This window comes from Oncorhynchus clarkii, chromosome 21 (assembly GCF_045791955.1).
Source record: "Oncorhynchus clarkii lewisi isolate Uvic-CL-2024 chromosome 21, UVic_Ocla_1.0, whole genome shotgun sequence".
Taxonomy (NCBI): domain Eukaryota; kingdom Metazoa; phylum Chordata; class Actinopteri; order Salmoniformes; family Salmonidae; genus Oncorhynchus; species Oncorhynchus clarkii.
Window position 1 is genome coordinate 34,748,868 of NC_092167.1, and position 25,225 is coordinate 34,774,092.

Sequence of the window (25,225 nt, forward strand, 5' to 3'; positions counted from 1 at the left end):
CTCAAACAAATGAGTCATTGTCTTCATCATACAGTTCTCTACTGCCTGTTTCATTTTGAGTGATTGTTGCTCCTTGTTACTAAGCTACACTTTATTATAACTATGTTGAGGTTAGTAGTCATGATCCAGGGATGATGACTGTTTGGCCTGTTTGGTGGCTGCTATTTAAAGATGCTGGAAATGATTTCTAACATGTTATATATGTGTAATAAGCATTTAATAACTATATTACCTTGTTATAGATTCTTCATAGCCGCGTATAGTATTTTCTGGAATTTAATTGACTGCTATTCCGGCTAGACACATGAACTATCACAGAAAAGCACGCTGGTAATGATACTTCATCAAATTCGTGGACATTTTGAGCCCTTCTACAAGTTGCTGCCAACTCTACTGTTGAGACAGTTATGGGGACTTCCACGTTCACTGCTGCTCCCTGTTGAAAACGAAACGGATTGCAGTTCTGCAAGTTGCACTTATACATATTCACATTTTGTCCATGGTTTGTGAAAACTTCTGTTACAAAGTGAACATTGTCACATTTGAAATCAGTCTCTTAACCATATCAATTCTGTTCAGGGTATATTTAGCTAAGAAGTACATTTTTAGTTCAGTCTTTTGTTATGGAGAGAGAGAGAGTTGGGCTCTAAGTGACATGGATGTTGGTGGTTTTGAGGGTGTGTGAAAAGAGAGTGTGGTGAGGACTGACGGTCATTGCTGGGGGTTAGAGTTGAGTTTACGTGAGTGGATAATCTATTCAGGGCAGTCAGAACACCACAGAGATCTGAGATACAGGATACAGCTAAAAGAAGGCAGTTTGAGAGGCTCAAACACCAGCAATAGATACATATTTACAGTTATTTTACAACCAACCAACCTTTTTTACATGAGCATAGGCTTGATATGGTTGTTGCACACTGAATCTGTGGGTGAAAGCGTTAAGGACAGAGAAAATATGAATGAAAATCAAACAATTCCTCTCTATGAAAGTAGTTGAATGTTTTATTTGATCAAAATGGAACAACAGTATCAATGTAAGTAATTGTAACTTACAATGAAAAAGCCACAATCAAACATACAGTGTAGAAAACACAGAATCAATGCAAATTAATAAAGAGGACAGGTTGACATTGTGTGTCCATGTTTTTGTATCTCACACTAGAGAACACAGTGTCTGTCTCCATGGCGCTCCTCTGTCTCCCGGCATTTGGTTTCTTGTGGACGACGTTCAGAGCGGCGTAATGGAGAGTAACAGGCTCTTGATCCTGAGAGGAATAACAAGTATTAAAATCCAAATATTTGGTATTATACTAAATATTGCGATATAGTGAAACAATTCTCAAAAAAAAATACATTGATTCAGCAACAGCTAAACAAGTGTTAGATCAGGTTACCTGGTTATCATGACTGGGGACTGCAGGAGTACTTGCATGACGGTGGGTTCCTTTTAATCAAACACATTAATCAATATAATCGTTATCATAATACAATGAAGAGCGTTTATGACCAATTTTGACCAAAACATTTCAACTAATGTAACTGTACCAACAATTGAGAAGCATACTGGATCTTGCATAATATTGTCGCTTACCTATACACTTGCTCATCTTGTACAAAACACAAGTAAGGACAATGATGAGGAGGACACACAGACCCAACGCTACGCCAAGGCAATACATGAACAGAAGATGGTCCTCCTTACAACCATCTGTGAAATGTCAAATAGGGATGGAGACACTGAGACACTGAGGGATAAAGCTATGACAATGTTAGAGACACCAACAAGACTCGGCCTGATCTGATTCATATTTTATTCTCTCATATACAAAGATATCTGAGTGATGTAGGAAAACAAAAGTATCCGAACTTTGATTATATAGATTATTATAAAACAGAATGTCAGACGTATCACCTACCTTGAATGTCCAGCTTGGTCCCATTGCCAAACATTATCTCCCCACATGAGGCCACAGCACAGTAGTAAGTCCCAGCATCAGAGGGTGTGAAGTTCCTCTTGGGGAGCTTGTAGACACATCTCTGTGTAGGAGACCCAGCCTCAGGGCTCTTCTCACACTGATCACTCCTGTCTCCATGGGTGTAAATTATTCCTGGACGGGATTCTCCTGAGCCATGTCTGAACCAATAGACACTGTGTCCTCCTGCACAGGTCTCAGTGTGTATTGTACAGTTCAGAGCCACAGAGCCTCCTGGCTGGACTGACTCAGACACAGGCTGCTGGAGCACAGACATGATGTTGGACTGTTGGAGTCTGAAGAGAGTGAGTAACTAATGTAAAACTAAGATGTTGATGAAAAACATGAAAAGCCATGTATTCATCAGCAGCATTTGATGAAGCAGCTGTACAAACGTACCAACATACAGGGACACACATTTTGAAATTAAAGAAGCAAATGTTTAGTTACCTTTGACAATTAATACAGTTCCCTCTCCATATGTGAGCTCATAGATGACTCTAGTGGAACAAAAGTACGTAGCTGAGTCCCCTGGCTCTGTCTTGGATATGGTCAAGTTACAGCTGTAGTCTCCTCTCCTCACACCCAAACGTTTGGTCTCAGTAAAGTCCTTGATAAAGTTGTTGGAATAATAATTCTCTTGGCCAACATAAAGAGATGATGCCATGTGAAGGGGTTTCTGTCCAAAACTCTGCTTGAACCAATGAAAGCTGTTCACCGACACATTAGAACAAAAGAAAGTGAGAGTCACAGAGCCTCCCAGCTCAGTAACCATCACAGGGGTTGGTTGGATTATGTTTGGTTTGGTGAAAGCACAAACTGTCAAAGAAAACAAACAAAATGGATCAAAGACAAAGACATGGATAAACCATTTCTACCCGTTACAGACAGAACATCCACTTCACTCATATTCAAACGACATACTTCAAATTATTTAAAAAGGAGCTCAATTAAAATGTCTTACTCTTACCCAAGTTGATGTAAAACATAAATACTTCTCTATTCATCATTGTAGCATTACTCCCTTCTGCACTGTATAGTGTGTGGGTCTGACAGTGGGGCACTTTATATGCACCCTACATATGATGGCACTTTACATGTACCATTCATGCAGTAGGAGGGAACTTTGAAACTAGAGATTTTATTGGCCAACTACAATCTTAGTGTGTCCTCTGGCTTACCATAGTCTGAGCTTCCTGGGAGTTACTTTTTAAGAAGACATTACAAAGTAACTCAGAGTTACTGGATCAACCAGTCGAATATTTGCTTGATACAACTGTTTGTTTTTTGAGAGAAATGAAACATTTACTGAAATGGTTTCTCTTTTGATGTTTGGACAGAAAACAGTAATTGATCTCTAGTGCTGCTAATACTACCGACTCCAACCCAGCCCAGCCCAAAGGCTAAAATAATCATTCATAATGCACATTTACCCACCACTGCATAAAAAAAAACCTGCACAGTTTAGGGTTTGGAAAATGATATTAGCTTGTGGTTTGTATTCTTGACATTGTACATCTAACTGAGAGGCAGGGGTCTGGTGTTTACCATCCAGATGAAGAGAGGTATGTAAAGAGCCCCCCCCCCCCCCCCCCCCCCCCCCCCCTCCCACCTTCACCCAGGCATTTACTCTTACACACAAATATTTTCCCCATACTATCTGTCGGCAGATGGAAAAAAATCTGGCGAGACATATTGAGAGAGAATAAGGGACATTTCATCCCCCAGTGTTAGTCTATGAGAGATGCAGTGATGTTCACCTCAGCAGGTCTCACTCTACACTGAGCTGCTCCTTGCTGGCACTCACACCACAGGAAGTGATGCGTACCCTCACTGGCCCCTCATCTAACAGATCTGAATCCTCCTTGAAAGGTACTTCTCGGGAATAGGGGGTTGTGATCAGTGCAAAGCCAAGCCAGTAAAAACCAATTGGCAAATAACATCATGACAGAGGCAACTTTGGTTTAACTCTTTATTTGTATTTTTTTGAAGTGATCAGTATAATGCAATTCTCTACTGCTGGGTACTTTGACCCTCAGGGTCACCCTATAAAAAAATCACTGATACACAAAACAGAGAACTAAACTAAGAAAGGCCAAAAGAGGCAACTACTCCTCCGCAGCCATTAAACAGTTGTGTTTTATCTTCTAACTTCAATTCTTTCACCAGACCATGTACCACTTAGATGTGTGGCCTAACTGAGTTGGAGACGTCTATGGTAGGGTTACGCGCAATGCTGTCGGGGGTACACCAAATAAAAATGTGTTTCAATTTTTTTTTAAATAATTCAACAAAATCGTAGCCTCGTTTCACTGCCAAAAATAAAATTAAACCATCTAGTGTTCAGCAAAATAACAACACAAGGTCAAATACAGGTAGCCTAGTCAAATAATTAACATCCAATCACATTAACGTTTTATTGATTTATTTCACCTTTATTTAACCAGGTAGGCCAGTTGAGAACAAGTTCTCATTTACAACTGCGACCTGACCAAGATAAAGCAAAGCAGTGTGACAAAAACAACAACACAGAGTTACACATAAACAAACGTACAGTCAATAGCACAATAGTGTACAGTGTGTGCAAATGTAGAAGAGTAGGGAGGTAAGGCAATAAATAGGCCATGGAGGCAAAATAATTACAATTTAGCATTTACTGTACTCTCTCACGGGAAACCTTCACTCTTGAGCAGACATTTAGAAACGAAACATGACAATTTGAACAATAAGCCACAGGAGTTTTTTGAGCGAGAATAAAGACTATTTTCGAGTAGTAAAACATGTATAAAAGCAACCGATACCATTAATAAGAAGGGGCTGGAAGAGTCTTGTATGGTGAGCTACCAGTGGCTAGGACAGGCAAGCCACATACTATTGTGGAGGACTTAATTCTTCCTGCTGCCACATATATGGCTGGGACAATGCTGGGGGAAAAGGCCCAAAAAACTATACAGACAATGATTTCATCAAACAACACTGTTTCACAACACAGTGACATGGCAGGAGACGTTGTGAAATAATTACTGCTTTGCATACAAGCCAGTGAATTCTATGCGTTACAGCTGGATGAGTCAACAGACGTGGCGGGCCTGGCACAGCTCCTGGTATATGTCCATTACGTTTATGGGGGGTGTGAACTGACACTGCACTTCTTACAAAGAGAGCATCTATTGTAAATCGTATACATATATATCTATGCGGTATATGGAGTCAAAGAGATTCTCATGGTCTGTGAGAACCAGGTCTCTCCTGAAAAATCCATTTGTATGTCATCTAGACTAAACATAGCTAAATAAATGTTCAAATAAAAGGCTCTGCTACTCCTTTTCATGACATTGTATATGTGGTCGCAGAGATTTACTGTAGACAGAGAATAGAGATGTACAGAATGTAAAAATGTACAGTTTATTATGTTAAAAACACATAGTAATAGAGCAAAAATGGGATTCTCTATCATATGATTTCTTACAATAAAAAGCTGTAAAAAGTTATGGCTATTTAAGGCGTTACAGGATCTTTATATACATCTAGCATACAGACAATGTTAAAACAACAGTTTATTTGTTACATTGAAAATTCCATAGTAATTGTTGGTACTAAAAGCAGTTTTATTATGCTACAAATTGTAAAACTTATTTTTGTAGTCTGTGACAGTGGGGATATCTTTCACTGCTGCTGAAGGTATCTGAAATCAGAGTACACTGCATCCTCTCTGCTGGTCTTCTCTCTCACTCTTCTAGAGGAGGACTTCTTCTTGGGGGTGAAACTGACAGCTGCATAGTTCAACACGTCACTGTCTTGATTCTGAGGGGGGTGGAGCCATGAGAAAATACATTATGATGACAGCATGATCTACTATATAATGTTTCTATTCTCCTGTGGAAGAAAACACTCGACAAAATACATGACTGTTCAGACCGTACACCCACTACAATGACCTGACAGTCAGTGGAACAGAGACAGAAGTTCCATGGAAAAATGAACAACAATCACAAAGATTAGAAGGCTACATCTAGTACAGTGACTGTACAGTTACTTATTACTTCCAAGAAAGCTTAATAACACAAAATGCATAAATAAGCTGAATACTAGCTGTAAGGAAAGTGAAATGGCTGGTTTCTTATAAAAACTGAAAATATACTATATTTATAAATGTTGACAAATTTACCTGATTGCCCTGGGACGTTGGGACATCAGTCCTTCCTTCAAAGAGACTGAAATAGAGGAATGCCAGCTATTATTTTGTATGACAATCCCATCTCTTTTTAACCCCATGTAGATAATTAACAATGCTTATATGATGGACATTTACAGAATGTACATTGCATAGAGATGCATGAAACTTTAGATACATCAGTTGTAACATCACATGCATTGGATACATTAGATATAAAGTAATACCTCTGCTATCTCTGTTCTGAGACTTGCACAGCGCCCAGACAAGTAGAAGGGTCACTATCCCCAGAACGATGTTGGAGATGATCAAGGCCAGAACAGTAGGATTCGGATCAAATTGAGAATTTTTTTCACTTTTCACCTTTTTTAACCAGGTAGGCTAGTTGAGAACAAGTTCTCATGTACAATTGCGACCTGGCCAAGATAAAGCAAAGCAGTTCGACACATACAACAACACAGAGTTACACATGGAGTAAAACAAATATACAGTCAATAATACAGTAGAAACAAGTCTATATACAATGTGAGCAAGTGAGGAGAGATAAGGGAGGTAAAGGCAAAAAAGGCCATGGTGGCGAAGTAAATACAATATAGCAAGTAAAACACTGGAATGGTAGATTTGCAGTGGGAAAATGTGCAAAGTAGAAATAAAAATTATGGGATGCAAAGGAGCAAAGTAAATAAATAAATAAAATAAAATAAAATAAATACAGTAGGGAAAGAGGTAGTTGTTTGGGCTAAATTATAGGTGGACTATGTACAGGTGCAGTAATCTGTGAGCTGCTCTGACAGCTGGTGCTTAAAGCTAGTGAGGGAGATAAGTGTTTCCAGTTTCAGAGATTTTTGTAGTTCGTTCCAGTCATTGGCAGCAGAGAACTGGAAGGAGAGGCGGTCAAAGAAAGAATTGGTTTTGGGGGTGACCAGAGAGATATAAATGCTGGAGCGCGTGCTACAGGCAGGTGATGCTATGGTGACCAGCGAGCTGAGATAAGGGGGACTTAACCTAGCAGGACCTTGTAGATGACATGGAGCCAGTGGGTTTGGCGACGAGTATGAAGCGAGGCCCAGCCAACAAGAGCGTACAGGTCGCAATGGTGGGTAGTATATGGGGCTTTGGTGACAAAACGGATGTCACTGTGATAGACTGCATCCAATTTGTTGAGTAGGGTATTGGAGGCTATTTTGTAAATGACATCGCCGAAGTCGAGGATTGGTAGGATGGTCAGTTTTACAAGGGTATGTTTGGCAGCATGAGTGAAGGATGCTTTGTTGCGAAATAGGAAGCCAATTCTAGATTTAACTTTGGATTGGAGATGTTTGATGTGGGTCTGGAAGGAGAGTTTACAGTCTAACCAGACACCTAGGTATTTGTAGTTGTCCACGTATTCTAAGAATCATGCTCTGAAACTGTGGAAAGGGAATCAGTGAATTCATATCGTATCATCATCAAACAGTAAAATATGGAATCAAAAGCTAATGGTGATATTGTATAGTTTTTTGAGACAAATGAATGAGATCATTTGGAAGTAGGCCATTTGCACGAATATACAGTAATGTTGGGGATATTTACATATTAAATGGGATTTATCTTGAATGTCCAGGATGGTCCCGTTGCCAAAGAGTATCTCCCCACATGGGGCCACAGCACAGTAGTAAGTCCCAGCATCAGAGAGGCTGAGGTTCCTCTTGGGGAGATTGTAGACACAGCTCTGTGTAGGAGACCCAGCCTCAGGGCTCTTCTCACACTGATCACTCCTGTCTCCATGGGTGTAGAATCCTGGAAGGGATTCTCCTGAGCCATGTCTGAACCTATAGACAGTGTGGTCTCCCATACAAGCCTCAGTGTGTATTGTACAGTTCAGAGTCACAGAGTCTCCTGGACTGACTCAGACACAGGCTGCTGGAGCACAGTCATGTTTCTGGACCCTGAATCTGACAAGAAGATCAATAAACCTATTGAATCCCTAGAATATTACTGTAGACTGTGTTCAAACTCAACGTTTTCCAAATAAAAATCTAATCTGATTAAGATATTAACTCATATTTTCACAATATATCTGGTAATATACCTTTTACTAAGATAATGCGTCTCCAGCTTCTACATCTATTAAATGCTTTATTCATCTTATCACAAGCAAGTCCATTTAAAATGAGTTTGGCAGAGAAGTAATGCACTTAATTCAAGTAGCTACATTAATTAAGAGACTACATTTTCCAAGTGTCCGCCTGGTGTCCTGCCTCGAAATTGGTGCGCAACGCCAGGTGCAAGTATTTTTCCATTTGATAGAGAGGAGAAAACAGGCTTCCACGAACGATATATCATCGAAGAGATATGTGAAAAACACCTGGAGGATTGATTCTAAACAACGTTTGCCATGTTTTCAGTCGATATTATGGAGTTAATTTGGAAAAAAGTTCGCGTTTTGAGGACTGAATTTTCGGGTTTTTTTGGTAGCCAAATGTGATGTACAAAACGGAGCTATTTCTAATACACAAATAATCATTTTGGAAAAACTGAGCATTTGCTATCTAACTGAGAGTCTCCTCATTGAAAACATCCGAAGAGTGCTCGGGGAGGTGTTTAGGGGTTTCCGTAGGTGCTACTACGGTGGAAAGTCCAGACCAGATATCCACCATGCGCATTCTCCCCGAATATGCCATTTGGCTCTCGCCTTCTTCAAAAAGAAGGCGACTCACTTACCACCCCATCGACTGGGGATTGTGCGATAAATCTCCTGGTAGACGCTGCACTTCCCAGGAGTTACATGTATCCTCTGTCACAGGCAGACAGAGGATATGGAATATATGGCTATGGAAACATATGTCTCCGAATCCCTGCGTCAGGGGTACATTCGGTCCTCCACTTCCCCCGCCTCCTTGAGTTTCTTTTTTTGTGAAGAAGAAGGAGGGAGGTCTATACTGTGAGGTACAGTTACCCACTACCTCTTATCGCCAAGGCGATTGAGTCAATGCACGAGGTGCGCTACTTCACCAAACTTGATCTCAGGAGTGCTTACTACCTGGTGCATATCTGGGAGGGAGACGACTGGAAGACGGCGTTCAGTATGACCTCAGGGCATTATGAGTACCTTGTCATGCCGTACGGGTTGATGAATGCTCCATCAGTCTTCCAAGCCTTTGTAGACAAGATTTTCAGGACCTGCATGGGCAGGGTGTAGTGGTGTATATTGATGACATTCTGATATACTCTGTTACACGCGCCAAGCATGTGTCCCTGGGGCGCAAGGTGCTTGGTCGACTGTGGAGCATGACCTGTACGCTAAGGCTGAGAAATGTCTGTTCTTCCATCAGTCCGTCTCCTTCCTAGGGTACCGCATTTCGACCTCAGAGATGGAGATGGAGAGTGACCTCATCTAAGCCGTGCGTAATTGGCTGACTCCCACCACGGTGAAGAAGGTGCAGTGGTTTCTAGGGTTACTCCCGGAGATTTATCCGGGGTTTTGGTCAGGTAGCGGCTCCTATTACCTCACTGCTGAAGGGGGGACCGGTACGTTTGCAGTGGTCGGTTGAGGCGGACCGGGCCTTTGGTCACCTTAGGGCTCTGTTTACCTTGGCCCCCGTGCTGGCCCATCCGTATCCCTCTTTGGCATTCATAGTGGAGGTGGACGCGTCCGAGGCTGGGATTGGAGCCGTGCTCTCTCACTGCTCGGGTACACCACCGAAGCTCAGCCCCTGTGCCTCCTTCTCGGGGAAGCTCAGCCCGGCGGAGGAAACTATGACGTGGGGGACCGGAAGCTGTTGGCTTTGAAGGCGTGGAGACATTGGCTTGAGGGGGCTAAACATACTTTTCTCATCTGGGCTGACCACCGCAATCTGGAGTACATCCGGGTGGTGAGGAGACTGAACCCTCGCCAGGCAAGGTGGGCCATGTTTTTCACCCGTTTTGTTTTCACCCTTTCTTACAGACCAGGCTCCCAGAATGTGAAGGCAGACGCACTGTCCCGGCTGTATGACACAGAGGAGTAGCCCATGGGTCCCACCCCAATACTCCCGGCCTCCTGCCTGGTTGCGCCGGTAGTGTGGGAGCTGGACGCAGGCATTGCAGAGCCCGCTCCCCTCTAGTGTCCCGCTGGGCGTCTGTACGTTCCGTCTGCTGTCCGTGACGGGCTGATCTATTGGGCCCACACGTCACCCTCCTCTGGTCATCCAGGCATCGGTCGGACGGTGCCCTGTCTGAGTGGGAAGTACTGGTGGCCCACTTTGGCTAAGGACGTGAGAGTTTATGTTTCCCCTTGCTCTTTGTGAGCCCAGTGTAAGGCTTCTAGGCACCTGTCCAGAGGTAAGTTACACCCCTTACCCGTTCCACAGCCCATCCGGATCCCTCTTTGGCGTTCATAGTGGTGGTGGACGCATCCGAGGCTGGGATAGGAGCCATGCTCTCTCAGCACTCGGGTACTCACCCAAAGCTCCGCCCCTGTGCCTTCTTCTCGTAGAAGCTCAGCCATGCGGAGCGAAACTATGATGTGGGGGACCGGGAGCTGTCGTCAAGGCCTTGAAGGTGTGGAGACATTGGCTTGAGGGGGCTAAACACCCTTTTCTCATTTGGGCTGACCACCGCAATCTGGAGTACATCCGGGCGGCGAGGAGACTGAACCCTCGCCAGGCAAGGTGGGCCATGTTTCTCACCCGTTTTGTATTTATCCTTTCATACAAACCAGGTTCTAAAAATGTTAAGGCAGACGCATTGTCCCGGCAGTATGACACTCTCATGACATTGGCCTGGGGGGTAGGTTTATGACAGTCATAAATACCTCTTTCCCCCTTTTTCCTCTCTCTACCCTACTGATGTTACATTTGCAAACCCCTTGATTAACATAGAGACTCTGGGAACATCAGAAGGTGGGGGGAAATTAACTATATTCTGGTAATCCGACTAATGGAACATATGCGGTGGTACTTAATATGATGTCAGTTCGGTTGTCATCTGAGACATTCTCATCAATGATCAGATGACATAAACTCTACAGTGGAAAGTCTACACATCAGAGTTATCGGATTCACATGGAATTTTTGTTCAATTTAAATGTTTGAATATGAAATTATTTGTGATGGGATGAAATGTGATTTTAGCTTCTAAAATGTGAGATTTGGGTTTTCATCCTAGCTCCTAGCTCAATCAGTGGCCCGCCCCTGTGAAGGGACATGGGCTATAAAACTTTTCAAACACGCCCTCCTCTCCCTTCCTGTATAAGCCCTTGACAACAATATAACTTCCTGTTCCGAGGATGTAGAACAACGGTCCGATGTCAGAATGGTTCAGATAATAACTACAGAATGAAGCCAACATCAGCGTGAGTTTTGGGTTGTGAATGGTATGAACTATGAACTCTTATTCACTACAGAAGTGATATCTCCTAGCCGTTAAGTTAGCAACAGCAAATGCAAACGAGGGTTAGGAAGGAACAGACAGAGTATCCCGTCTATCACCCAACAACGTTACTACAACGTATCCAATTGACAACCAGAGACATTCTTCAAAGGACTCGGTTGGGCAACATGGTCTTCCATCTACCACCAACCTACCGAAGCGCAGCTCAGAGTAAATATTTATTGCATTTTCCTTTTCCAAATGGGCGGTAATTTAGAATGCATAAGATACTGTATTTACGATAGCACAGCTTCTCCCTGTGTCCCTCAGTCTTCCCGCGCTTTCACTCAAACCCAGCCCTTTTCCTTTGTGTAACAAGCTGTCATATCTGTTCCGCCCGCTAGTGACATTTTCCTTTATGACGTCATTTGTAATCAAGTTATGATTTAATTATGTGTATGTGTCATTCTGTGTGATTAGTTAGGTATTTAGTAAATAAATAATTAAACCCAATTTTGTATTGCTGATTCAACTTGTTAGCCAGGGTTCGTGCAGACAACCAAAAATTTACAACTTTCAGATGAGACTGAATTAAGATGACGATTAACATTGACTGCTATTGATGTCATATATTACTAGGTCTTTAAGAGGTTATTCGGAAGATAACTGCTCTATAAATATTATTTCGTGGTGCCCGACTGTTGGGAAAATTATGATTAAATGACTGAACAAATCATTTTAAATTGAACTGTATATAAGTGAAACTTATACTCTGTTTTATTATATCCGATTAACAATTTGAGTTCATAAGAAGGGATTGTGAGACACGGACAAGGAGTAATTAAAGTTAATGAACACCATTCCAACTGGGAAGAAAGGAATGGTCTGTGGATTAAGTAAACAGATAATGTAGTTAACCTATGGTTGAACCGACGAAACTGAGCTCTGGGGTTTTTAGATAAGGAAGTGAGTGCATTCCTAGGTTTTCTGTTAATTAGAACTGTCAGCTAAGTGGTGATCGATAATTTTGGGGGGTCAAAAGTTAATTCAGTTATGTTGTGTGACCTGTGAGTGTGTTAGTAAGTTAGAATGAACTATTAACCTCACTTTGTCCCGGTCGAGAGGAGGGGATTCTGTTAAGCAATGAAATGACGTCATGTTATTGTATATAAACTGTTGCTCGTGGTAAAGTGGGAGCACGCTCCGAGAATAAATTCTGTTACCTATTATTGAAATGGCTGGTCTCCGTCTATTTTATGCAAACAAGAATCTTACAAATTCTCATAAAATATATTAAGGGTTTTCAATTAATGAAAACACATTGGCATAATTCAATTTCAGTAACACCGACTCTCTAGTTATTAGCATTTACATGATTAGCTCAATCAGGTGATATCAATTATGGAGAAATTATTTTCTAGAATAGCATGTCATATCACTTAATCCGGCATAGCCAAAGACACGACAACACAGAGGAGGGGCCCATGGATCCCACTCCCTTACTCCCGGCCTCTTGCCTGGTGGCACCGGTAGTGTGGGAGCTGGACACGGACATTGAGCAGGCGTTGCGTACAGAGCCCGCTCCCCTTCAGTGTCTGGCTGGGCGTATGTACGTTCCGTCTGCTGCCGTCATCCTGGTATCGGTCGGACGGTGCTCTGTCTTAGTGAGAAGTACTGGTGGCCCACTTTAGCTAAGGACGTGAGGGTTTATATTACCTCCTGCTCAGTGTGCGCTCAGTGCAAGGCTCCTAGACACCTGCCCAGAGGTAAGCTACAACCCTTACCCGTTCCACAACGGCCATGGTCGCACCTGTCAGTGGATTTCCTGACTGATCTTCCTCCTTCACAGGAAAACACCACTATCCTGGTCGTTGTGGATTGTTTCTCTAAGTCCTGTCGTCTCCTCCCTCTGCCCGGTCTCCCTACGGCCCAACAGACTGCAGAGGCCTTGTTTACACATGTCTTCCGGCACTATGAGGTGCCTGAGGATATAGTGTCTGATCGAGGTCCACAGTTCACTTCAAGGGTCTGGAGGGCGTTCCTGGAACATCTGGGGGTCTCGGTTAGCCTTACCTCAGGTTTTCACCCTGAGAGTAGCGGGCAGGTGGAGAGAGTAAACCAGGATGTGGGTATGTTTCTGAGGTCCTATTTCCAGGACCGGCCGGGGGAGTGGGCAGCGTTCGTGCCCTTGGCAGAGATGGCCTAGAACTCGTTCCACCACTCCTCCACAAACCTCCCCATTATTCCAGTGTGTATTGGGGTATCAGCCTGTTCTGGCTCCTTAGCATCAGGGTTAGGGTTAGGGTCCTGCGGAGGACGACTGATAAAAGATACAAGTGTTATTCACAGAATTAAAGAGACTTTTCCTTAATAACACAAAAAGCACAAATAAGCTGAATAACAGCTCTAAGGAAAGTTAATTGTAAAAACTGAAAATATTCTGTATTTAAAAATGTTGACAAATTTACCTGATTGCCCTTGGACGTTGGGACATCAGTCCTCCCTTCAAAGAGATTGAAATAGAGGAAGCTATTATAAGCTGTCATTTTGTATGACAATCCATTTCTTTTTAACCTCATGTAGTTAACCTCTCTAGGGTATGTGGGACGCTAGCGTCCCATCTGTCCAACATCCAGTGAGGTTGCAGAGCGCCAAATTCAACTACAGAAATGCTCATTATAAAAATTCAGAAAACAAAACATATTTTACATAGGTTTAAAGATTAACTTCTTGTTAAACCAACCACAGTGCTTTTCGGCGAAAGCATACCTAGCCCAGAACATAGCCCAGTTGACAAATTATTACAAACAGTAACCAGCCAAGCAGAAGCGTTACAAAACTCAGAAATAGAGACAAAATTAATCCCTTACCTTTGATGATCTTCATATGGTGGCAATCAGAAGACATTCATTTACTCAATAAATGTTCCTTTTGTTTGATGAAGTCTCTTTATATCCAAAAACCTCTGTTTTGTTAGCGCGTTTTCTTCAGTAATCCACAGGCACAAACTCAGTCAAAACAATCAGACAAAAAATCCAAATTGTTTCCGTAAAGTCCATAGAAACATGTCAAACGATGTTTATATTCAATCCTCAGGTTGTTTTTTAGCCTAAATGATCTATAATATTTCAACCGGACAATAACGTCCTCAATATAAAAGGTAAACAAGAAATGCACATGCGCCTGAAAAAACTCTGCGACACGACATGTTAGGGTCGACTCGTTCAGACTGGTCTTACTCCCTCATTTAAAAGAATACAAGCCTGAAACGATTTCTAAAGACTATTGACATCTAGTGGAAGGCATAGGAACTGTAAATAGAGTCCTAAGTCAATAGATACTGTAATGGCATTGAATAGAAAACTATTGCTTCCTGAATGGCTTTTTTTCAGGTTTTCACCTGCTAAATCAGTTATGTTATACTCACAGACCAGTTATATGCATATCATATCTTCTGGGCCCGAGTAGCAGGCCGTTTAATATGGGCATGCTTTTCATCCAAAATGCTGCCCCCTACCCTAGAGATGTTAAACCCCCCCCCCCGCAACAGCCAGTGAAAGTGCAGGGCGCCAAATTCAAAACAACAAAAATCTCATTCAAATTCCTCAAGCATTCAAGTATTTTACACCATTTTAAAGATTAAGTTTAAGAAATTCCAGAGTGTTTTCTATCCAAATCTAGTTTTTACGGCGGAGTAGCAGGCAGCTTAATTTGGGCACGTTTTTCATCCAAGCTACCCAATACTGCCCCCTACCCCAAAGAAGTGAATTAACAATGCATATATGTTGGGCATCTAACTGATATTTACAGAATGTACATTGCATAGAGATGAAACTTTAGATACATTAGTTGTGACTTTAGATACATTGCATACATTAGATATAAAGTAATATCTCTGCTATCTCTGTTCTGAGTCTTGCACAGCGCCCAGACAAGAAGGGTCACTATCCCCAGAACGATGTTGGAGATGACCAAGGCCAGAACAGTAGGACTCAGATCAAATGGAGGATGATGCTCTGGAACTGTGGAAAGGGTATCAGTGAATTCATATTATATTCATGAGCGCTTAGGAAGGTCATCAAACAGTATGTAATCAAAAGCTGATGGTGATATTGAATAGCTTTATGAGACAAATGTATGGGATCATTTGGAGGTAGGCCATTTGCATGAATATACAGTATATTTTGGGGATACTTACATATTAATTGGGAATTACCTTGAATGTCCAGCTTGGTTCCGTTCCCAAACAGTATCTCCCCACATGAGGCCACAGCACAGTAGTAAGTCCCAGCATCAGAGAGGCTGAGGTTCCTCTTGGAGAGGTTGTAGACACAGCTCTGTGTAGGAGACCCAGCCTCAGGGCTCTTCTCACACTGATCACTCCTGTCTCCATGGGTGGAAATGATTCCTGGATGGGATTCTCCTGAGCCATGTCTGAACCAATAGACACTGTGTTCTCCTGCACAGGTCTCAGTGTGTATTGTCTCCTGGCTGGACTGACTCAGACACAGGCTGCCGGACAACAGTATTACTATTCAACTCTTCACCTTTGAAATGAAATGTAACTGATTTATCGTAAAAATATATATATTTTTTATATCATGTCACATATTATATTTCAGCATGTCATTATTCAGCGTATGACTTCAAGCTTTGTTCCCTTCTTACAAGTAATTGCATTACCTTTAAGCTTCAAGGTGGTTCCAGGTCCAACCTCTATGACGTTTAAGTGCAAAACTACACAGTAGTATATTCCAATGTCCTCTTGCTTTGTTGAAGACATATTTAGGTGAAATATCCCAACTTTTATCAATCCACCAAAACGGCCATTTATATAGTCACCAAAATAATGTGCATGTTTGGTAACGATCTCTGCCTTTGCCACACACTGCAGTTTCTTGCCAGTGGTCATCTTGTACCACACCATGTGATCAACATTACTGGTTACATGGCATTCAACTGTCACGTTGTCCCCCAACTTTGCAGCTAGGAATGGAGCAGGCTGAGAAATCTCAGATGATTTAGTCACATCTGAAACAAAATCAGGTATTTCCATTGAGACAATATACCAAACACATATTATTGAACCCAGATTGAAAGTAGACTTTCTTAGGAAATGTGTCACTTACATGAGTTGCAGAGAATAAGAAAGACCAATCAACCATCTTGTCCTCACCCCTAGCTTTTCTGGATCAGGGGTGATTCGTAGTGTGCAACTTGTAAAAAGACATTGAATCACACATCTGTGGTCTGATTGGTTAGATCGAGGTGGGGTCTGATTGGTCTATTAAATGTGTTCAGCTGAACACCTGATTGGCTGTTCAGTTGGTCATATGTGGAACAGAAACAGTCCTTCTATGAAGATTGAATCAGTGTCACTTTGCGAGACTGGATACAAGAAAATACAACCTGAAAATATGATGTTTGGATCAGATGGTAACCCATGTTGTGAGTAAGGAAACTCAAACCTACTTAGGAACTTCCCAGTCTTCACTTTGACTTTACAGTTCAACTTCAGGATAAAAATTGTTGACAGTTTAACATATCTAAACGTCAACGTATAACATGTGATGAAAATACACTTGGATGTAACAACAAACTCATAAATTAAGCAGTGATTTTTGATCAGCAACATTTATTCAGTTAAGAGGTCATTAGCATATTTAAGACATTGGAGAAACAATGAAAGCCTACTCATCAAATATTCTAATACAAATTGCTTCTCCAGGTTACAAGTAGAGCTATTTCCTATTTTATTTAGCTATTATTTACATACTAAAAGCAGTTGTTTTACCAGTCGTCACAAGGCCTTCAAAGTTATTTATATTGTATATGGATGTGGTTTCCGTTTAATATGGTGAGGTTCTTCCCATATCTCACTCCTGCTGAAGGTACCTGACCTCAGAGTACTCTGCATCCTCTCTGCTGGTCTGGGCTCTCTCTCTTCTGGAGGAGGGGCTTTTCTTGGTGGTGAAACTCACAGCTGCATAGTTTACCACGTCACTGTCTTGGTTCTGTGTGAGAGAGGTGGAGCCATAACAAGACATTATACTGGTCACATCTCCTAGATAAACCCTTTTGAGATGGAGGAAAAAGTGATACAACAAAGAGTTTACCTGATTGACTGATGGGGTTGGTGATCTATCAAGTTGCATCTTCAAATTAAAAACAAGTAGATAAAAACGTGTTACATATACAAGCTATCTCGCTGAAACAATCAATATGGTTTGGACAAAAAAATTATAATTATAGTCAATGAAAAATTCCACAACAGCAAGTATATTACTGTAACTAGTCATATGCTGGAAACATGCAAAACAACAGCAAGTATGTTAGTGGAACTAGTCATATGCTGGAAACATGCAAAACAACAACAAGGATATTAGTGTAACTACTCATATGCAGACCTCTCTCATATTATTAAGTGGGAGAACTTGCACAATTGGTGGCTGACTAAATACTTTTTTGCCCCACTGTAGGAAGAACCTGTAATGTATGTTTAACAGTTATAAGATTAGTAAATTGACCTAGATGTTACTTACAAGCTTTCCAGATGAAAAGAAAGATGAAGAGTTGGTCCATCTGGCTTGTTCCTTCAAGTGATGATATTGACCTGTGTGAAATGCAGTCTCTCTACAGAAGAGAAAGGGAACTTGTGTTTGCTTTCATTGGTTGATCTCAGGTACCGTCTGATCTGGATGGTCAGATTTGATTGGCTGGCCAGTAGGTCATGAATGCAACAAACACTGTCCATTCATGTTGTTGTACAGCTTGAACATGTGTTGCACAACTTTATCACATTGCAGGTTTGAATATGACTATGTTCATTTTATTTTTGAAACTGAATGTGACTAGTGTGGATTCATCCTTTATTAGACCTAAATACAGCTCATACTGTCTACAATACTATGTACTACAGCCAACCACCTGAGGGCTTGTCCACCAGAACGTATAAGACATAACCACAAACATCAATGGATCACTTCACTTCATCAGTTGTTCTTGCCGTTGTTGTCCATGGGAGTCATACAGTAGTTGTGACCTTGTTGGCCACATTTTATGACCCTGTCATCCTCGAGGGCTTCTATGACCACCACACATCACTTCGTTACACAGAGAAACATCTACAGAAAACATGGTAATAGTCTTATCTCATATACAATTTATTCTCCAAAGTATGGACGGAAAGGAACCTCACCCATCACATGATATAAATATGATATTTGCTTAGCCAGCAATATCTCATCTACATTTTATTCTCCAATGTATGGACAGATAAAAGCCCTCCCATGATATAAATATGAGGAGGCTCTTTCTTCTTGTCCCAGATGATGATGATACTTTACATCACACTTAAAACTGTCATGTGTGTTAGGCAAAGTACCTCAGATGTCTTGGTCAAATGACCGAATAGAAAGTTCATCTGAATATATATACAGATAACAAGCTGCATCATGAAAATAGTGGTCTACTGTTGCTCAAATGGGCAACTTGAAGAGCAAGTATAGAGTATGTGAAACAACTGACTGACACCACTGAGACATCCTGCTGGAAACCACATAGAGAGAGAGAGAGAGAGAGAGAGAGAGAGAGAGAGAGGTTCGGTAGGTCCTGTGCAGAAGCCCCACATGCCTCACCAAAGTACATCTAGCTACAACCTCGTGTTTTGTTCATAGCAGACCACAGACTACCTGTAAATAGGTTGCTGTGTATGTGAGTTTGTGTGTGGCATGCAATCAGTAGTCTTAACAAAAAAAAACAAAAAAACTAACACTATAACAGAATGAGGCCTAATTATGGCCTGCCCTTCTTCTGTGGTATTGGCTATTGTGCAACTTTCACTATGAGTAGTTCTGTTGCAAGAAGCCTAAATCATTTACCATAGCATGATGTGGAACTGCTAGACTTTGACCTACACATTTGTGTTGAGAGACCCTTGAAAGTCTGTTTCACACTAAGGGGTGTGAACAATACAGGGCCCTAAGGGACAATGTAGAGAGTAGTGTGGGTGCAGGTCAGTCTTCCTGTGTTAAATGTCTATAAGAGGTTAGTTTCCATCAGTGGAAAGTTACTGCAACACTTCCACCTTCACCACAAGGCTTTGTAAACAGACCATAATGTCTGAGACAGTTAAGAGCATCCGTCTGTACAATGTGCCACATCATCATAGTATGCAGTGGGTTAAATTTATTCAAATTCAAACAGTTGGAAACGCAATCAACTAGTTCACTGTTGCTAAAATGGTCACAACAAATACAATAAATTAAAAAAAATCCGTCGCTGTGCCCTTGAGCAAGGAACTTAACCCGAATTGCTCCCGGTGTGCTGTACAATGGTGACCCTGGCTGTGAACCCACTCCCTGCTGGTGTCTCAGGGGGGATTCGGGTTAGCAACAAACAAACAAAAACATTTTCATTACACACTTGTGTACCAAGACAAATATAAGCACCACCTCTAATTATTATTATTATTATTATTATTTTATTTTTTTAAAGTTTGTCAGAGAAGCAATGGATTCAATTTTTTCAACATTGAATAACAAAAAAGCTATGACCACTGTTTTCATCACATTTGACTGCTTATGTGTTCATAGATAGTTAATGAAGCTATAACTAGTTAATAAAAAGTTATCTAGTATAAAATGATCATTGGTTCATTCATCCAGTTCTACTGTCTGATCCCAGCATACACCACTGTCTCCATGTGACCTCTCTGTCTTCTAGACCTGTTCTTCTTGTTGCTCAGATTCAGAGCTACGTAATGGAGACTGTCTCCATCTTGGTCCTGTGAAGCACAAAATACCATTGTTGACATTCAATTAGTTAAGTTGGTTAAAGACAAGCTTCACAATAGACTTCAGACAATATACAAGTATTTCTGCTTACCCCTGCATCTGACCTGGTAACTGCAGGACCTCTGGTCTGAGAGACGAGTCCTAAAATGAATGGCAAAAAAGATTAGGATACTTCCTCTTCTTCTACTACTGAAACAGCAACAAATGGTGACATCAATGAATAGCAAGGGATAGTAACTTACCTCTGCACTGCACACATGTTGTGTTGTTCATCTTGTACATGATGCAAACCAGGACAATGATCAAGGTGAACGTGACACCCAATACTACACCCAGGCAGGACACCAAGAGAAGAGGATCTGCTCTATGGTCTGTTGATATTCAAACAGTAATAGAAGAAACCCAGAATAGCAAGTAAATGTATGTTCTACATAGTAGACTATACAGTAGATATAAAATAAAATAGAAACTGTATCACCTACCGTCAATGACCAACTTGGTCCCGTTCCCAAAGAGTATCTCCCCACATGAGGCCACAGCACAGTAGTAAGTCCCAGCATCAGAGAGGCTGAGGTTCCTCTTGGGGAGGTTGTAGACACAGCTCTGTGTAGGAGACCCAGCCTCAGGGCTCTTCTCACACTGATCACTCCTGTCTCCATGGGTGTAAATGATTCCTGGAAGGGATTCTCCTGAGCCATGTCTGAACCAATAGACACTGTGTTCTCCTGCACAGGTCTCAGTGTGAATTGTACAGTTCAGAGTCACAGAGCCTCCTGGCTGGACTGACTCAGACACAGGCTGCTGGAGCACAGACATGCTGTTGGACTCTGAGTCTGAAGAGAGCGAGTAACTAATGTAAGACTAAGTGGGTGAAAAAAAAGCCATGTATTCATCACTAGCATTTGATGAAGCAGCTGTACAAACATACCAACATACAGGGACACACATTTTGAAATTAAAGAAGCAAATGTTTAGTTACCTTTGACAAATAAAACAGTTCCCTCTCCAAATGTTTGCTCATAGATGTCTGTAGTGGAACAAAAGTATGTAGCTGAGTCCCCTGGCTCTGTCTTGGATATGGTCAAGTTACAGCTGTAGTCTCCTCTCCTCACACCCAAACGTTTGGTCTCAGTAAAGTCCTTGATAAAGTTGTTGGAATAATAACTCTCTTGGCCAACATAAAGAGATGATGCCATGTGGAGGGGTTCATGTCCAAAACTCTGCTTGAACCAAATAAATCTGGTCACCGACTCATCCGGACAATAGCAAGTGAGAGTCACAGTGTCTCCCAGCTCAGTAACCATCACAGGGGTTGGTTGGATTATGTTTGGTTTGGTAAAAGCACAAACTGTCAAAGTAAACAAACAAAATGGATCAAAAACAGAAACATGGATAAACCATTTTTACCCGTTACAGACAGAACATCCACTTCACCTATCATATTCAAACTACATACTATAAATGTAGGAACTCAATTAAAATGTCTTACTCTTACCCAAGTTGATGTAAAACATAAATACTTCTCTATTCATCATTGTAGCATTACTCCCTTCTGCACTGTATAGTGTGTGGGTCTGACAGTGGGGCACTTTATATGCACCTAATATAGGACGGCACTTTACATGTACGTTTCATGCAGTAGGAGGGAACACTGAAACGAGAGAGTTTATTGGCCGACTACAATCTTAGAAGTGTGTCCTCTGGCTTACCATAGCTTGAGCTTCCTGGGAATGACATTTAAGACATTATAAAGCAATTCAGAGTTACTGGCTCAAGGCAATCATATGTTGGCTCGATTTTTAAAAATGTATTTAACCTTTATTTATCTTGGCAAGTCAGTTAAGAAAAAATTATCATGTACAATAACGGTCTACAATACAGCTGTTTATTTTCTGAGAGAAACTACATATATATACTGAAAGGATTTCTCTTTTCATGTTTGGACAGGAAACTATATATATTTAGTGAAATATCTCTAGTGCTGCTAATACTACCAACTCCAACCCAACTCAGGCCAAGGGTTAAAGTGATCCATAATGTACCATTGCATTAAAGCTGCATTTCTGGCTCTTGGTTTTCATCATAAGCCCACAACATTAAATACTAATAGTAGTTGTTAAAAGAAACTACAGTCCATCATTATTTTAAGACATGAAGGTCAGTCAATAATACGTTTCTTCAAGTGCAGTCGCAAAACTATCAAGCTCTATGATGAAACTGGCTCTCATGAGGACCGCCACAGGAATGTAAGACCCAGAGTTACCTCTGCTGCAGAGGACAAGTTCATTAGAGTTACCAGCCTCAGAGAAATTGCAGCCCAAATAAATGCTTCACAGAGTTCAAGTAACAGACACACCTCAACATCAACTGTTCAGGGGAGACTGTGTCAATCAGGCCTTCGTGGTCAAATTTCTGCAAAGAAACCATTACTGAAGGACACCAATAAGAAGAAGAGAGACTTGCTTGGGCCAAAAACATGAACAATGGACATTAGACCGGTGAAAATCTGTCCTTTGGTCTGGAGTCCAAGTTGGAGATTTTTGGTTCTAACTGCCGTATCTTTGTGAGACACAGAGTAGGTGAACTGATGATCTCTGCATGTGTGGTTCCCACCATGAAGCATGGAGGAGGAGGTGTTATGGTGCTTTGCTGGTCACACTGTCTGTGATTTATTTAGAAATCAAGGCACACTTAAACAGCATGGCTTCCATAGCATTCTGCAGCGATACGCCATCCCATCTGGTTTGTTCTTAGAGGGACTATCATTTGTTTTTCAACAGGACAATGACCCAACACAACTCCAAACTGTGTAAATGCTATTTTACCAAGAAGGAGAGTGATGGAGTGCTGCATCAGATGACATGGCCTCCACAATCCCCCGACCTCAACCAAATTGAGATATTTTGGGATGAGTTGGACTGCATAGTGAAGGAAAAGCAGCCAATAAGTGCTCAGCATATGTGGGAAGTTCTTCAAGACTGTTAGAAAATAATTCCAGGTGAAGCTGGTTGAGAGAATGCTAGGAGTGTGCAAAGCTGTCATCAAGGCAAAGGGTGGCTACTCAAATATAGAATATATTTTGTTTTGTTTAACACTTTTTTGGTTACTACAAGATTGCATATGTGTTATTTCATAGTTTTGATGTCTTCACCATTGTTCTACAATGTAGAAAATAGTAAAAATAAAGAAAAACCCTTGAATGAGTAGGTGTTCTAAAACTTTTGACCGGTAGTGTATACAGATGAGACGAGTAATGCAAGATATGTAATCATTATTAAAGTGGCAATACTAAAGTGACTAGTGATCCACTTTTATTTTTTATTTTTTATTTCACCTTTATTTAACCAGGTAGGCTAGTTGAGAACAAGTTCTCATTTGCAACTGCGACCTGGCCAAGATAAAGCACAGCAGTGTGAACAGACAACACAGAGTTACACATGGAGTAAACAATTAACATGTCAATAACACAGTAGAAAAAAAAGAGAGTCTATATACATTGTGTGCAAAAGGCATGAGGAGGTAGGCGAATAATTACAATTTTGCAGATTAACACTGGAGTGATAAATGATCAGATGGTCATTTACAGGTAGAGATATTGGTATGCAAAAGAGCAGAAAAGTAAATAAATAAAAACAGTATGGGGATGAGGTAGGTAAAATTGGGTGGGCTATTTACCGATAGACTATGTACAGCTGCAGCGATCGGTTAGCTGCTCAGATAGCAGATGTTTGAAGTTGGTGAGGGAGATAAAAGTCTCCAACTTCAGCGATTTTTGCAATTCGTTCCAGTCACAGGCAGCAGAGAACTGAAATGAAAGGCGGCCAAATGAGGTGTTGGCTTTAGGGATGATCAGTGAGATACACCTGCTGGAGCGCGTGCTACGGGTGGGTGTTGCCATCGTGACCAGTGAACTGAGATAAGGCGGAGCTTTACCTAGCATGGACTTGTAGATGACCTGGAGCCAGTGGGTCTGGCGACGAATATGTAGCGAAGGCCAGCCGACTAGAGCATACAGGTCGCAGTGGTGGGTGGTATAAGGTGCTTTAGTAACAAAACGGATGGCACTGTGATAAACTGCATCCAGTTTGCTGAGTAGAGTGCTGGAAGCAATTTTGTAGATGACATCGCCGAAGTCGAGGATCGGTAGGATAGTCAGTTTTACTAGGGTAAGTTTGGCGGCGTGAGTGAAGGAGGCTTTGTTGCGGAATAGAAAGCCGACTATAGATTTGATTTTGCATGCAGTGTCTCGGGTGGTTGTTATCCTTGATGATATTTGTCCTTCCTGTGACATTGGGTGCTGTAGGTCTCCTGGAGGGCATGTAGTTTGTCAGCGGTAATGCGTTGTGCATACCGTACCACTCTTTGGAGAGCATTACGATTGTGGGCGGTGCAGTTGTCGTACTAGGCGGTGATACAGCCCGACAAGATGCTCTCAAATGTGCATCTGTAAAGGTTTGTGAGGGTTTTAGGTGACAAGCCAAATTTCGTCAGCCTCCTGTGACAATAATGAAAGCAGAATCCCCTTGGGAGATAATACGGTCGGCATTTCATTGTGAGGAATTCTAGGTCAGGTGAACAAAGGGATTTGAGTTCCTGTATGTTGTTACAATTACACAATGAGTCGTTAATCATGAAACATACACCCCCGCCTTCTTCTTCCCGGAGAGATGTTTATTCCCGTCGGGCGCGATGTACAAAGAATCCAGGTGGCTGGAATCAGTTAAAATGCCCTGGATGGTTCGGAAAAAGGATTCCGCTTCGGGAAAGTCGTATTTCTGGTCGTAGTGCTGGTAATTTGACGTCGCTCTGATATCCAATAGTTCTTCCCAGCTGTATGCAATAACACTTAAGAGTTTCTGGGCTAACAACGTAAGAAATAGTACATAAAAAAACTAAATACTGCAAAGTTTCCTAGGGACAAGAAGCGAGGCAGCCCTCTCTGTCAGTGCCAT

General features: G+C 41.6%; 1 protein-coding gene and 2 pseudogenes across 1 annotated transcript; all 3 read right to left on the bottom strand.

The window, feature by feature from the left end:
• Positions 1-980: 980 nt before the first annotated feature.
• On the bottom strand, positions 981-2,263 carry LOC139378948 (uncharacterized). The gene is made up of 4 exons (XM_071121581.1): positions 1,917-2,263; positions 1,592-1,708; positions 1,395-1,444; positions 981-1,265 (listed from the first exon to the last, which is right to left on the bottom strand). Exons 1-4 carry the CDS (start codon positions 2,248-2,250, stop codon positions 1,098-1,100), a joined length of 669 nt encoding a protein of 222 aa, XP_070977682.1. The 5' UTR covers positions 2,251-2,263; the 3' UTR covers positions 981-1,097.
• A 3,376-nt stretch (positions 2,264-5,639) lies between these two features.
• On the bottom strand, positions 5,640-8,273 carry LOC139379209 (uncharacterized; annotated as a pseudogene).
• An 11,873-nt stretch (positions 8,274-20,146) lies between these two features.
• Positions 20,147-21,787, bottom strand: LOC139379210 (uncharacterized; annotated as a pseudogene).
• Positions 21,788-25,225: the final 3,438 nt, after the last annotated feature.

Bases quoted from the DNA above. Each gene is read 5' to 3' on its own strand.
- LOC139378948 (XM_071121581.1), bottom strand. From the start codon at position 2,250: ATGTCTGTGCTCCAGCAGCCTGTGTCTGAGTCAGTCCAGCCAGGAGGC. The intron at 1,445-1,591 runs GTAAGCGACAAT...TTTGATTAAAAG, and splicing joins CAAGATGAGCAAGTGTATAG to GAACCCACCGTCATGCAAGT. The intron at 1,266-1,394 runs GTAACCTGATCT...TATTCCTCTCAG, and splicing joins TCCCCAGTCATGATAACCAG to GATCAAGAGCCTGTTACTCT.